At 45.0% G+C, this 14646-nt stretch overlaps 1 protein-coding gene across 1 annotated transcript in view; it reads right to left on the bottom strand.

The window, feature by feature from the left end:
* Positions 1–14646, bottom strand: part of ECT2L (epithelial cell transforming 2 like) — a 112606-nt gene that overhangs the window by 3924 nt on the left and 94036 nt on the right. Inside the window, exon 21 of the mRNA XM_063441207.1 lies at positions 1076–1248. Coding sequence (XP_063297277.1) covers positions 1076–1248 — 173 coding nt within the window. The remainder of the gene's footprint in view (positions 1–1075; positions 1249–14646) is intronic.

The raw sequence follows: 14646 nt of genomic DNA, 5'->3' as shown, positions 1-14646 counted from the left end.
TTTAGTGTCTCTAGGGAACACTTTAACCTAAGGATTTACGTGTGTCTCAGACCATATAGTGATCACTTTTTCTTGCATCCCTCTTTAAATATAATCTGTTGATTTATGAATTTTTAGTAATATGGTGAGCATAATTCACTCCTTTCTTACAATAAAACAATATTGCAGCTTTGCCGTCATGAACTGCATGTGCAAATACAGTTGTGCTCATAAGTTTGCATACCCTGGCATAAATTGTGAAATTTTAACATTGATTTTGAAAATATGACTGGTCATGCAAAAAAATATTTTATTGAAGGATAGTGATTATATGAAGCCACTTATTATTACATGGTTGTTTTACTCCTTTTTAAATCATAATGATAATAGAAATTACCCAAATGGCCCTGTTCAAAAGATTACATACCCTTGAATGTTTGGCCTGGTAATAGACACACAATGTGACACACACAGGTTAAAATGTAATTTGGAGTAACGAGACCAAAATGGAGCTTTATGGTCACTACCATAAACGCTGTGTTTGGAAAGGGGTCAACAAGGCCTATTGTCAAAAGAATACTATCCCCACTGTGAATGATGGTGGTGGCTCACTGATGTTTTGGAGTGGGTAAGCTCTAAAGGCATGGGGAATCTTGTGAAAATTGATGGCAAGATGAATGCAGCATGTTATCAGAAAATACTGATAGACAATTTGCATTCTTTTGCACGAAGGCTGCGCATAGGACGCTCTTGGACTTTCCAGCATGAAAATTACCCTAATCACAAGGTCAAGTTGACCCTCCAGTGGTTAAAGCAGTAAAGGTTAAAGGTTCTGGAGTGGTCATCACAGTCTCCTGACCTTAATATAATCAAGCCACTCTGGGGAGATCTCAAACGTTCATGCAGGACAACCAAAGACTTTGCATGACCTGGAGGCATTTCTCCAAGGGTATGCAAACTTTTGAACACAATTGTATTAGCATTTTTTGAACTGCATGTGCAAAAACATTTTGTCCCCCCCCCCTACCAATTTGATGATGTATATTTGTTTTGCTATGTGAAAATTATACATTAGAATATTTTGCATACAACATACATTTTGTGTCAGAAATGTCTTCCACAAGGAGTCGTGGCAGGGACACGGATGCCAAGAACTGTAATGACGTCTTTGTGGTACGTTTGAAGGGTGTATGAGAGATGTGTCGACTTGTTATCACCAGAGCATCATTGAAGAGAAAAAGACGTAAGTCATTAATCTGTTCATATATCCTGAGAAGACAAAAATTATTTAATATTGTAGAAATTGAACTCCAAATTTGGCATTTTGAAAACATAGTTATAAAACATTATGTATACAACTGTATATAGCTACTGCTTAGTAATTAAATAAAGAAAATTACATTATTAGTAAAATATTGAGCTTTCTCACTTTATGTGACAAATATCTATATTCTTGATAAAAAAAATCCTTGGAAACTAAATTTTTTTGAAAAAAGTATTCTCTGGTAATATGAGGAGATTTAAGGTATATGTGGAAACAATTTTTAGAACATTTTAATTTAAAAAAAAGTAAATTTTGTAAACAAGATTTTAATCAGGTTTTATACAAAGAAAAATATGCAATACTTGTTTCATAGTGTATTGCAAGCAAAGTTAAAAACAATCAGACATTGATGTTATCAATTCAACAGTGTTTGTTCATTAACCAAACCAAGAGCAGACCCATATTTGTGCATTTAACTTGCAATTTATCGGTTTTATATTTTTCAGCTGGTAATCTTGCTATGTGCTCTGTAGGTATCATTCTGTGACAGGTAGTTATATAAAAAGTTCTTTTAAAAACTTTTTTTATTCACTTTTTATGATCATTGCCATTTAGCAAATATATGAAACTAAATTTGAAATCCTATATAGAGGACTGGACTTCCCATAAGGCCATTGAGGCCGTGGCCTCGGGACGGCAATGTCAGTGGGAAGATCAAAGATCTCCCTCATCAGTCAGCCCATTCTCATGAGAAGAGAGCCGATAGCTGTGGCAGTGTGTGCAGCACCCAGTCCGTGCTAAAAGGAGACTACAAATCTGCTTGTTCTCATTCCTGGCTGGCTGCTTCACAAATCAAAGGAGAGCGGGCGGGGATAAGACATCACTGTCATAGCTCCCACATGACCTTCTCCATGCTTCTAAGGCAGGGAGAGGAGGCCAAAAAAGGACAGCCTGCACTGGAGGGAGCAGGCAATGCAGCTCTCCCGTACTCTTTCCTGTCCAGCTAGCAGCCAGTGCCAACCACTAACCTGCCTAGCAGCACCCTGCCTTGTCCAACCTAGTGGCCAGCCTAATCTGCATGGGACACTATAAGTTTGTCTGCATGGGTCAGTGTGTTTTCATCTGTCTTTATTAGTGTATTTGCATTAGTCAGTGTTAGTGTGTCTGCATTGGTCAATGTGTGTATGTCTGCATGGGTCAGTGTGTATGTGATATGCATGGATGTTCACATAGACCAAAGTTTTCATTAAGAAATAAATACTTTTGGGGGCGGAGCCTAACATCCAGGCTGAGCGGTTGTGCCGAGCTTCAGCTCCCTGCTCAAATCTGCACATATCAGGTGTAAAACCCCAGAAAACCAGCACAAACGCACACTGGATTGGAGCTATTAAGACGGGGCACCCAGGTGAACCCTCAGACACCGAAACCAAGCAAGTAACCCACCGGGACCCTGCATTACAAACCTGAGGCCTCCCCAAATATGTTCGATCGAGCTGTGGAGAGACGGCCGCTCTCCACGCTGACGGATTGAGTATGGATCCCTCGGGGCTCTCACCTCCAACTCCTCCTCCCCCCGTCTGGACCGATGGGGGTCATCTCGGTCCACACTGGGCAACTGGAGATGCAGACACAGACCGAACCTGCAGCCTGATGAACCGCACAACACGACAAGCCTACCATGTGAGCAAAGTTACATACCTGAGATGGAGGACTACAGCAATGTCGAGCAGCGTCTAGATGCAACTTTTGCTCGATTCTGTATTAAGATCTGGGAGCCGCTGCAAGCACCTCAGGCAAAACTGCAAACCCTACCCAGGGCCGGCGCGTCCATAAGTCCTTAGGGCGCACCGGCTCTGGGGGCGCAAAATTCAAGTGACCGGCAGGAGGGAAGTGCTCCCTCCTGCCTGGTCGCCTCCTGGATCCCCGGAGCGGCGCGGCGTGCGGCTGAAGTGGATTAGGAGGTGGCGAGGGAGCTCTCTGATCTCTCTGACCGGCTCCCTCGCGAGCCTTTTGCTGATGCCGCGGGAGCCGGAATATGACGTCATATTCCGGCTCCCGCGGCATCAGAAAAAAGCCTGCGAGGGAGCCGGTCAGAGAGATCAGAGAGCTCCCTCGCCGCCTCCTAATCCACTTCAGCCACACGCCTCCCAGCAGCCTCACTGGACCACCAATGAGAGACCCACGCCAGCACTCCAGGTAGGGAGGCTGGGTGGGAAATTTACATTTAATGTATTATTAATTACTTTATTAATTACTGTGTGTGTGTGTGCATGTGAGTGTGAGTGTGTATGTCAGTGTGTATGTGTGTCTGTGAGTTTGTGTGTGTGTGTCAGTGTGTGTGCATGTGAGTATGTGTGTCTGTCAGTGTGTCTGTGAGTTTGTGTGTGAGTGAGTGTGTGTGTGTGCGCATGTGAGTATGTGTGTCTGTCAGTGTGTGTGTAAGTGTCTATGAGTTTGTGTGTGAGTGAGTGTGTATGTCAGTGTGTGTGTGTGCGCATGTGAGTATGTGTGTCTGTCAGTGTGTGTATGTTCGAGTATGTGTGTCTGTGAGTTTGTGTGTGTGTGCGTGCGCATGTGTGTGTGCATGTGAGTATGTGTGTCTGTCAGTGTGTCTGTGAGTTTGTGTGTGAGTGAGTGTGTCTGTCAGTGTGTGTGTGTGCGCATGTGAGTATGTGTGTCTGTCAGTGTTTGTGTAAGTGTGTCTATGAGTTTGTGTGTGAGTGAGTGTGTCTGTCAGTGTGTGTGTGTGTGCGCTTGTGAGTATGTGTGTCTGTCAGTGTGTGTGTGTTCGAGTATGTGTGTCTGTGAGTTTGTGTTTGTCTGTCAGTGTGTGTCAGTGTGTGTGTGTGCGTGCGCATGTGAGTGTGTGTGTCTGTCAGTGTGTGTGTGTGTGAGTGTGTGTGTCAGTGTGTGTGTGTGTCTGTCAGTGTGTTTGAGTGTGTATGTCAGTGTGTGTGTGCGCATGTGAGTATGTGTGTATGTCAGTGTGTATGTGTTTGAGTATGTGTGTCTGTGAGTTTGTGTGTGTGTGTCTGTCAGTGTGCGTGTGAGTGTCTGCCAATGAATGAGTGTGTCAGATAAGTGAGTCTGGCTGTCAGAGACGTCTGTGTGTTTGTCATTGAGTGTTTGTGACTGTCAGTGTTTATACACCCCTGACTGTAGCGTGGCCAAGCGGAGTGTACCGTGGTACAGGATCTTCTGTTTCCTGTACCTGGCAGGACTGACATGAAACGCTCACTGTACCAGGATTCGCTCCGCTCAGCCACGCTACAAGAAAGGTAGGAGGCACATCAGGAAGGGGAGGGGACCACTATGGGGGTGGGTGAGGAGGGGAGAAATACCCTGAGGTACAGGAAAAGGAGGGAGGGGGGAAAGGAACACTAAGCGACATGGAACAGAGGGGGGAGGGGAGAGGAACACTAAGGGACAGGGAAAGGAGGAGAGAGGGGAGAGGAACAGTAAGGGTCAAAGAAGGGAGGGGACCATTAAGGGACGGGGAGAGGGGCTGGATGTGAAAGAAACACACAGCGGGGCTTGAGAAGGAAAGAGACACACACAAAGGAGCTGGGAAGAGTAAAAGACACAAAAGGGCTGGGAGAAAAGGAGTCACACAAAGGGTATGGGAGGAGTAAGACACACAAAATGTGGGAGGATGTAAGAGTCATACAAAGAGGAGACATAGGAGACACAAAGGCAAAAATAGGAGATAAAATACACTAAATGGAGTCAGATATTTAAAGACGGGATAAGAAACACAAAAGGGAGGTTAAGAGGCACACAGGTGCAGATGTTTTGGGGGGGGCGGAAAAATGCATCTTTGCCTATGTACCCAAAATTCTTTGCACCGGCCCTGACCCTACCATTCAAGGGCAAGCATAGCTGTGAGCGCAGGGAGAAGAGAGAGGCACCCTCAAAGCACATGGGGGAGAAAAGGCAGCATGTAAATGAGACACAATACGCGCCACCCATGCACCTCAAGCAACACCAAGCCTCACGGAAGACCAACACACACAAGCGCCCGAAGCAGAGTCCCCCGGCTCCCCGCCTGCGCACAGGCAACAGACGTCCAAATGCACAAACCCGCTCTCGGGCTGGGGGCCTTGAGGAGACTTAAAACAGCACTGCACTCACACAAGAGCGGGCAGCTGACACAACACGGGGCATTCCACGTCAGCGTCCATCTCAGAAAGACAAAGGACTTGACCCTCAATAAAACCGCAACCTACAGAACGGTGGCGCATACCCACGCAGAAACCAGGGGCTGGAGCAGAGCATAGATCTGGCGAGACGCCATAGTCACACACCTGGACATTTTTGCCCATATATCACCTATGCCATTTACAGGGCAAGGAGAACTCATTCATCACCGGGTCGCTGACCCTCCACTCAGGGGCATCGGCTGAAGGAGCCTAAGACATTACATGAGCCTTCCCCCAGCCATGCCTATTTCTTTGAGCTGCCTGATTTATGTTTTTATTTGGTTTGCTTTTCCCAATGTTTTGCATACAGTTCGACCAGTGATCAGCTATGTCCATATAGGCCTGTACCTAGACACAAACCATAGCTCAGCATAGCTAGCTATACTATAGGATCTGCTGTAGCACCACATCAGTACCTATATTGATTCACCACTCAGTGGTTCTTGCATTCCATGTACCATATGCAGTTTTATCACATAGCATTAAACCTCTTCCAGCTACACCCGCTGATAACATTTGGAAGCGTTAGTTAAGCGTTATACACTTTTTAATAGCACAGTCAGTTGATAAGCCATACAACCGCGCTAGCACGCGCACTGACTCTCAACATACTACTGTTAATCGTCTTATATTACAAAAATTTGCACAGTTATTCATGCCATGCAAATGTAATTCTTTGTCTCCCAAAACTCTGGCAACAGCTGTTGTGGCATTGCTAGCCTAATGTTATATGTATCATCTATGCACAAAAAAATAAAGAATACATTTAAAAAAAAAAAAAAAAAAATACTTTTAAATTGTGGGAGACTATCGTGCTAATGTATATCGTTCCTGTAAGTTTTTTGTAATTGCCCTATTTATGGTTAAATACCCCCCTCTTACAATATTATATGTTGGTAATAATAATAATATGTATACTGTAATAAACGCATTAATATACATGCATAAGTGAAGGGACTCTGGGAGGCGTAGTGAGGAAACTGGCCTTGGGGCAGCAAGGAGGTAAATCTGACAATACTAAACTTTGTTGTGACAATTTGAAAATTAATTTGGGTAATTACACAATGTGTGCAGAAAACACAAAATGTTCTCCCCAAAACAAAAACAAAAACCACAAATACACAGACATTGGATACACAATCATAATATCATACAAAACAATTTAAACAAACTATGTATACATATAAATATGTTTCCTTAATTAAAGGTACACTATAGTCACCAGACTACGACTAAAACGGCATTTTAGTCAAAAGACTATGACTTTCCGCTAAATTAACACTGCACAGAAGGGCTGTGGAAGGGGCAAAAGAGACAGAACAGGGCTTGGGAAAGAGACACCTGGAGAGGCTGAGGAAGGTGCAAGAGAGACTGATAGAGGCTTTAACTATACCCAATAGATTTTAGTCCTAGCTCCGGCAGGACCCACGCAGCGCTTGAAATAAGGTGAGTTTTATTACCTTCTAAAGGGGCTAAGGGGGGGGGGGGCAGCCACCTAAATGGTGGATTAAACACTATAGGGTCAGGAATACATGTTTGTGTTCCTGATCCTAAGCTCATCACTGCAGTAGAAAGTTAAAGAACCAAAATGATAGCATCCCTCCCTGGTCTTGGCAGCACTCACTGCAAACTATGCAAAGTTTGGAGATGTACAACAAATCTGAGAACTTCAAATGTATATTTTTTTTAATTATTTTTACTTTTGCATATATGTTAAATGCACTTTTCATGTAATGTTTTAAAAAATAATGGCTATCTACAGTGTAATTTATCAGTGAATAAATGCTGCTGATACTAGTTACAAAGATTACAAGGTAGGAATTTGGGACTGAAGGAGCAGCACCCGTCACTAGGATTTTAAGTGATGAAAAGAAGGTGCACCAATATAGAAAGGGGCATGTCAAGCTTGGTGTGCAGGCACACTGGACTGACACGCAGACACATTGATTTGACAGCTAAATAATACGTTATTTACCTGTGGACATTGCCGGCCTTAGGGGTGTGCGAGTTGTGCGGCCGCACAGGGCGCCATGGAGCAGGGGGCGCCATGCGGCCGACACAGCTCACACATGGCCGGCAGGGATTATACATTTGTTTTGTTTTTTTAAATCACCCAACTATGCGATGGGGCGAAACTAAAATGGCAGAGGGGGCGGAGCTAAATGTGCCAGGTAACTGCAGCATGGGAAGCAGGAAGTTGTCCCTGCTTTCCCAAGAAACAGTCTCCAGGAGCTGCACTGCCTCCACATTTCCATAATGAACAGAGGTAACTATGTGTGACTGTCTGCCTGTGTGTGACTGTCTGCCTGTGTGTGTGTGTGTGTGTGTCTGACTGACTGTCTGTGTGTGTGTGACTGTGTGTGGCTGTCTGCCTGTGTGTGTGTTTGTGGCGGTCTGCCTGCCTCCGTGTGTTTGTGTGTGTGGCTGTCTGCTCTGTTTGTGTGTGGATGTCTTCCTCTGTGTGTGTGGATATCCTCCTGTGTGTGTGGATGTCTGCCTGTGTGTGTGTGGCTGTCTGCTCTGTTTGTGTGTGGATGTCTTCCTCTGTGTGTGTGGATATCCTCCTGTGTGTGTGGATGTTTACCTGTGTGTGTGTGTGGCTGTCTGCTCTGTTTGTGTGTGGATGTCTTCCTCTGTGTGTGTGGATGTCTGTCTCTGTGTGTGTGTTGCTGTCTGTGTGTGTGTGTGTGGCTGTCTGCCTCTGTGTGTGTGTGTGGCTGTCTGCCTCTGTGTGTGGCAATGTCTGCCTATGGTTTATTTTTCGTTGCCAAGAAAGAGGGTGACTCCATGCATAGATTACAGGGGTTTAAACAATATAACGATCAAGAACGCCTATCCTATCCCTCTCATCACTGAGTTGTTTGATCGTGTCAAAGGTTCTAGATATTTTACTAAACTAGACCTCAGGGGGGCTTATAACCTTGTTCGTATAAAGGAAAATGATGAGTGGAAGACAGCGTTCAATACACGTAGTGGACATTATGAGTATCTAGTCATGCCTTTTGGACTGTGTAATGCTCCTGCTGTGTTTCAGGACCTCATAAATGATGTCCTTAGGGATCTACTGCATGTCTGTGCCGTGGTATACCTTGATGACATACTTGTATATTCTCCTGATTTAAAGTCACACCATACTCATGTGAGGATGGTGCTTAAGAAATTGTTGCAGAATGGTCTGTATTGCAAGTTAGAAAAATGTTTGTTCGACCAGACTTCTGTGCAATTCCTAGGGTATGTCATTTCTGAACAGGGATTCAGCATGGATCCTTCTAAATTGGAAGCCATACTGTCCTGGCCTCTTCCCCAAGGACTTAAAGCTATACAGCGCTTTATAGGGTTTGCCAACTATTATCGGAAGTTTATTAAAAACTTTTCACCACTTGTTACCCCTATTATGAAACTAACAAAAAAAGGTTTGCACCCCAGGGTTTGGACTCCTGAAGCCCTTGAGGCCTTCGAGACTCTCAAAAAGGCATTTGCCACTGCCCCTGTGCTACACCATCCTGATCCTTCCCTTCCCTTTGTTATGGAAGTGGACGCTTCTGAATCAGGTGTAGGAGCAGTGTTGTCCCAAAGGTTATCGTATGACGAACCCCTCCATCCCTGTTGTTACTTTTATAAAAAGCTGTCTGATTCAGAAAATAATTACGATGTCGGGAACAGGGAACTATTGGCTATTGTGATGGCTTTTAAAGAATGGAGGTACTTATTAGAGGGATCTAGACACAAAATTTTGGTTTTAACTGATCACAAGAATCTCTCCTATATAGCAGATGCTAAAAGATTGTCCTCTCGGCAGGCTCGATGGTCTTTATTTCTTTCACGCTTTCAGTACGTTATTACATATAGGCCTGGTTACCGTAATGTCAAAGCTGATGCGATCTCCCGACAGTACGAACCTTTGGGGTCTATTGCCCCCGCTCCCGAACCCATTGTACCAGCCTCTCAGATTATAGCCGCTACCCATTTGGTTATTTCGTCTCCTTTCCTTGATGGTATCAAGACATACCAAACCCAAGCACCCTCTGAGACACCCGTTGGTAGACTATACGTGAAAGTAAAAGACAGAAAAAAGTTGTTCGCTTTATTTCACACCGCCAAAACTGCTGGTCATCTGGGGATTACCAAGACGTACAAGGGTCTCCTTCAACAGTTTTGGTGGCCTTCACTTAAACAAGATGTGGTGGATTATGTGCAGGCTTGTCGTGTCTGTACACAGTGTAAGTCCCCTAATGTTAAACCCCGGGGACTCCTGATGCCCCTCTCTGTACCCAAGAAACCCTGGACCCACTTATCCATGGATTGTATTGTGGATCTTCCTTCCTCTGATGGACAGACAGTAATTTTGACTGTGACAGATAGGTTCTCTAAAATGGCGCACTTTATTCCGCTTAAGAAACTTCCTTCTGCGGTTCAGTTGGCTCAGGTGTTTGCCAAAGAGGTGTTCCGGTTGCATGGTATACCACTGGATATCGTATCCGACAGGGGTTCTCAATTTGTCTCTCGATTTTGGAAGGGCTTTTGTGCTGAGATGGGGATCTCCTTGTCGTTTACGTCCTCCTATCATCCACAATCTAATGGAGCTGCTGAGCGGGCTAATCAGTCTGTGGAGTTGTATTTACGCTGCTTCACGAATGCACACCAGGACAACTGGTCTCATCTTCTTCCCTGGGCTGAGTTCGCCAGGAACACTGTGACACATTCGTCTACTGGCTTAAGTCCTTTTATGGTTGCTTATGGGTTCCAACCCTCTGTCCTTCCCGGTGTATTCTCCGACAAGGGAATGCCCGCTTTGGAAGAGCACCTCACCTCCTTACGGAAGATGTGTGATCAGGTCCATGTTGCTCTCTCTCGTGCAGCGGTTGCTCAGAAGAGATTCGCTGATCGCCGTAGGTGTGCGGCTCCTACTTATGCTCCGGGTGATAGGGTTTGGTTGTCCTCTAGGAATCTCCGCCTCAGGGTCCCTTCGATGTAATTTGCGCCCAGGTTCCTTGGCCCTTATAGGGTATTGCGTAGGGTGAATCCCATGTCCTACTCCCTGGCCTTGCCTCCTTCCATGCATGTACCGAACACATTTCACACCTCCCTTTTGAAGCCTTTGCTCTGTAATCGGTTCTCTGGTCCTTTCAGGCGACCCGATTCAGGCGACCCGGTTTATATACTTCCCTGCCCCTCAGTGCCCTGTTGTGGTCTTTGATACCTGTATTGCTGTTTGCTTGTAGTTCTCTCTGGTTACCGATTATTTGGCTTGTTTCTCCGACTCTCCTGTATTCTCCATCCCTTTGACCTCGGCTTGTTTCTCGTTCTCCTGTTTTCTGGCTCCCCTTACTCGGCTTGTCTCCTGACTATTCTTGGTGTGCTTAACCCGGTGTGATCCTTGTTTGTAGATAGCACGGTCCTCTAGGGTAAACAACAGGCACAGTCCTTTGGCTTTCATATAATCCAGGCAACTTTATTGTAAATCCACACAGGAGACAGCAGTAAATGAAAACATAAATCCCTTTAAACAAAAACCTAGCTCGTCTGAGCACTAACTAATATTAGGTTCCCTATCTCTCAGGGGTTAAACTAAACAAAACAATATTGGTTTCACCAACCTAGAGTCTTTGTCCACTCTCAGCACTCCAGTATTTAGCCAACCTGCTGCTTCCAGCCTTTCAGAGAGAAACAAAACATTCTTCCCTTACCTGCCTAGCAGGGAGGGGTTTATTCCCACTGCTGCAGCCGATTACCTGCAGCTGAGCAGTAGGTTGGAGACAGTCCAAAAACCCTGGCCTGGATCTATGTCTTCCAAGAAAACCGCTAAACTGCGGAGTGGAGCACTGGCCCACCCTTCTCTCCAAATGCTCCACCCCAGGAGCCCATAACTAAATAATCATTCTGGTTATATACACAGAATCATACTCTCCCCCTGGGGTTAAAAATCATATGCCTCTCTAAACAATTCTGTCGAGATATAGACTCCCTCACACCCCATTCACCTTATCACATATCCCCCTCCCCAGCTCAGACCCATCGGGGCGAGCGGCCTGGGACCATAAACAGTGAACTCAGGAGAGGCCATCTGCATTTCCTTGGGCAGTTCCAGCCCTGTGAGTAATAGTAAACTGGTAAGGCTGAAGGCTTAGGAACCATCTAGCCACCCTGGCATTCTTTTCTTTGTTTTGCCTTATCCATGTTAAAGGAGCATGGTCCGTGATCAGTGTAAAACATCTCCCCAGTAAGTAATATCTCAGGGATTCTAAAGCCCATTTTATCGCCAGGCATTCCTTTTCCACTACGGAGTACCTCTGTTCATGGGGATTCATTTTCCGGCTCAGATACATGACAGGATGTTCCTCTCCTTCATGTACCTGGGACAGAACCGCGCCAAGGCCCACATAAGACGCATCGATCTGTACCACAAAAGGTTAAGTGAAATCCGGAGCCACCAAAACAGGGTCAGCACACAAGGCTCCCTTCAAGACTTGAAAGGCATGCTCCGCTTCCGGGGTCCACTTAACCATAATCAGGCCTTTTGCCTTAGTAAGTTCAGTCAATGGGTTGGCAATGGTAGCGTACCCAGGGATGAACCTGCGATAGTAGCCGGTTAAGCCTAAAAAAGCCCTGACTTGCTTTTTAGTTACAGGACGTGGCCAACTGGTGATGGCTGCTACTTTGCTCTCTTGTGGTTTAAGGAGCCCCCGCCCTATAGTGTACCTGTCACGTCTAAACATTTGTTATGAAGGAACACAACTGCAGATTTCTTATAGTTTGAATATTTATTATAAAAAGTAAAAGGTATTGACGTTAAGTCCAATTTACAGGTACTGTAGCTTTAAGTAGTAAACGATAACTGAAGTCCACAATTACAGGCACTGTAGCTTTAAGTAGTAAACGATAACTGAAGTCCACAATTACAGGCACTGTAGCTTTACGTAGTAAACGATAACTGAAGTCCACAATTACAGGCACTGTAGCTTTAAGTAGTAAACGATAACTGAAGTCCACAATTACAGGCACTGTAGCTTTAAGTAGTAAACGATAACTGAAGTCCACAATTACAGGCACTGTAGCTTTAAGTAGTAAACGATAACTGAAGTCCACAATTACAGGCACTGTAGCTTTAAGTAGTAAACGATAACTGAAGTCCACAATTACAGGCACTGTAGCTTTAAGTAATAAACGGTAGTAATTAGCAGACACTGAATCAGAAAGAGTCTCTTAGTAGTAATAATGAATTAGGTGATAAGAAGTTACAATAGCTGTTCCATTAACTGAAGCAAGACAGATGCAGCTAACTTATATAGAGTATGAGTTAAAGTTAGCTGTAACTGGTTTGTTTTATCGAAGGACTTTGGAGACAGGAAATAACGGCTTTGAGATGTAACGCTTATCACAGAGGTTTTACTTAGCTTCCGGCACATAGAACACTGGTTCCCGAGATCTCCTCAGAGGCGGTTATCATGAGTGAAGAGAGATCAGCTTTAGTCGTGGATGAGGAGAGGTGAAGGGAACTTGCAGTCTTCCAGTCCGGTCCGGTAACAGAGGCTTTCACAACGAAGTTGTAGCCGGTTCGTGAGTACGGAACGTAGTTCAATAATCCAGCGTCGATCAGCTGGTGCGGTCGGATTAAATAAGGAGACCGTGTCATAAAGGGGTGTGGCTAGGCTCCGTGGAACCAGGAAGTAAGAGGATACCATAGTTAAGGCATGACAGTACCCCAGATATTTTGCTTCTTCTAGCCCTAAAGAACACTTAGCAGGGTTAGCTGTCAAACCGGCAGCCCTTATACTATCCACAACTGCCTGAACCTTCATCAAGTGGGTTTCCCAGTCCGCACTGTGAATCACCACATCATCCAGGTAGGCGGCTGCATACTGTCTGTGGGGGTGAAGTATCTTATCCATCATACGCTGAAACGTTGCTGGGGCACCATGCAACCCAAATGGCAGTACGTTATATTGGAACAACCCATCAGGGCTAGAAAACGTAGTTTTCTCTTTTGCGTTCTCTGTCAGGGGTACCTGCCAGTATCCCTTGGTGAGGTCCAAGGTGCTCAGATATCTGGCCTTACCTAATCGCTCTATTAGCTCATCCACACGAGGCATCGGGTAGGCATCAAACTTAGAGATATCATTTAGCTTACGGAAATCATTACAGAAACGGATTTCCCCATTTGGTTTGGGCACTAACACAATTGGGTTGTTCCACTCACTTTGTAATACTTCAATCACCCCCAACTCAAGCATCTTTTTAACCTCTGCACTAACCGCTTCACGTCTAGCCTCAGGTATCCTGTAGGGCTTCAGATTGATCTTCTTCCCAGATTCAGTTAGGATATCATGCTTGATTATGTGTGTTTTTCCTGGTATTGGGGAAAACACATCCCTATTTTTAGACTCAAATTCCCTCACTTCCTGTTTCTGATGGGGGGGGCAAGAGTATCAGCGACATGCACCTCCGGACCCTGCTCACGAGTGGCTTGAGTAGGTTTATCTCTGGTCATGATGAGAACCTCTCGTTCTACCCATGGCTTCAATAAATTTATATGATATGTCTGTTCTGGCTTCCGTCTGCCTGGCTGTCTTACTTTATAGTTCACGTCACTGATCCGCTCAGTGATTTCATATGGCCCTTGCCAGCTGGCTAAGAATTTGCCTTCTACCGTGGGAACGAGAACTAGAACCCTATCACCTGGTTTGAATACCCGTAGCCTTGCATTCCGGTTATAGCTTGCTTGTTGGGCTCTCTGGGCCTTTTCCATGTTTTCCCTAACTGTGGGAATTATTGCTTCGATTCGCTCTTGCATTTGCGCTACATGCTCTATAAGACTGTGATGGGGGTATGCTCTTGTTCCCATGTCTCCTTGGCAACATCCAGTATGCCTCTTGGATGCCTACCATACATTAACTCGAAAGGTGAAAACCCTGTGGAAGCTTGCGGGACTTCTCTAATAGAAAACATCAGGTAGGGTATGAGATAATCCCAGTTTTTTCCATCCTTGTCTATCACCTTCCGCAGCAAAGCCTTTAGAGTTTTTTGAAAACTTCTCCACTAATCCATCAGTTTGCGGATGGTATACTGAGGTTTTCAGCTGCCTGATTCTGAGCAATTTGCACAAATCACGCATGATTTTTGACATAAAAGGGGTTCCCTGATCTGTGAGAATTTCCTTTGGTATACCCATCCTGCTAAACATCATCAGTAACTCCCTTGCAACAT

Source organism: Pelobates fuscus, chromosome 2 (genome assembly GCF_036172605.1).
Source record: "Pelobates fuscus isolate aPelFus1 chromosome 2, aPelFus1.pri, whole genome shotgun sequence".
In the NCBI taxonomy this organism is placed as follows: domain Eukaryota; kingdom Metazoa; phylum Chordata; class Amphibia; order Anura; family Pelobatidae; genus Pelobates; species Pelobates fuscus.
This window is presented reverse-complemented; position numbering and strand designations above follow the sequence as displayed.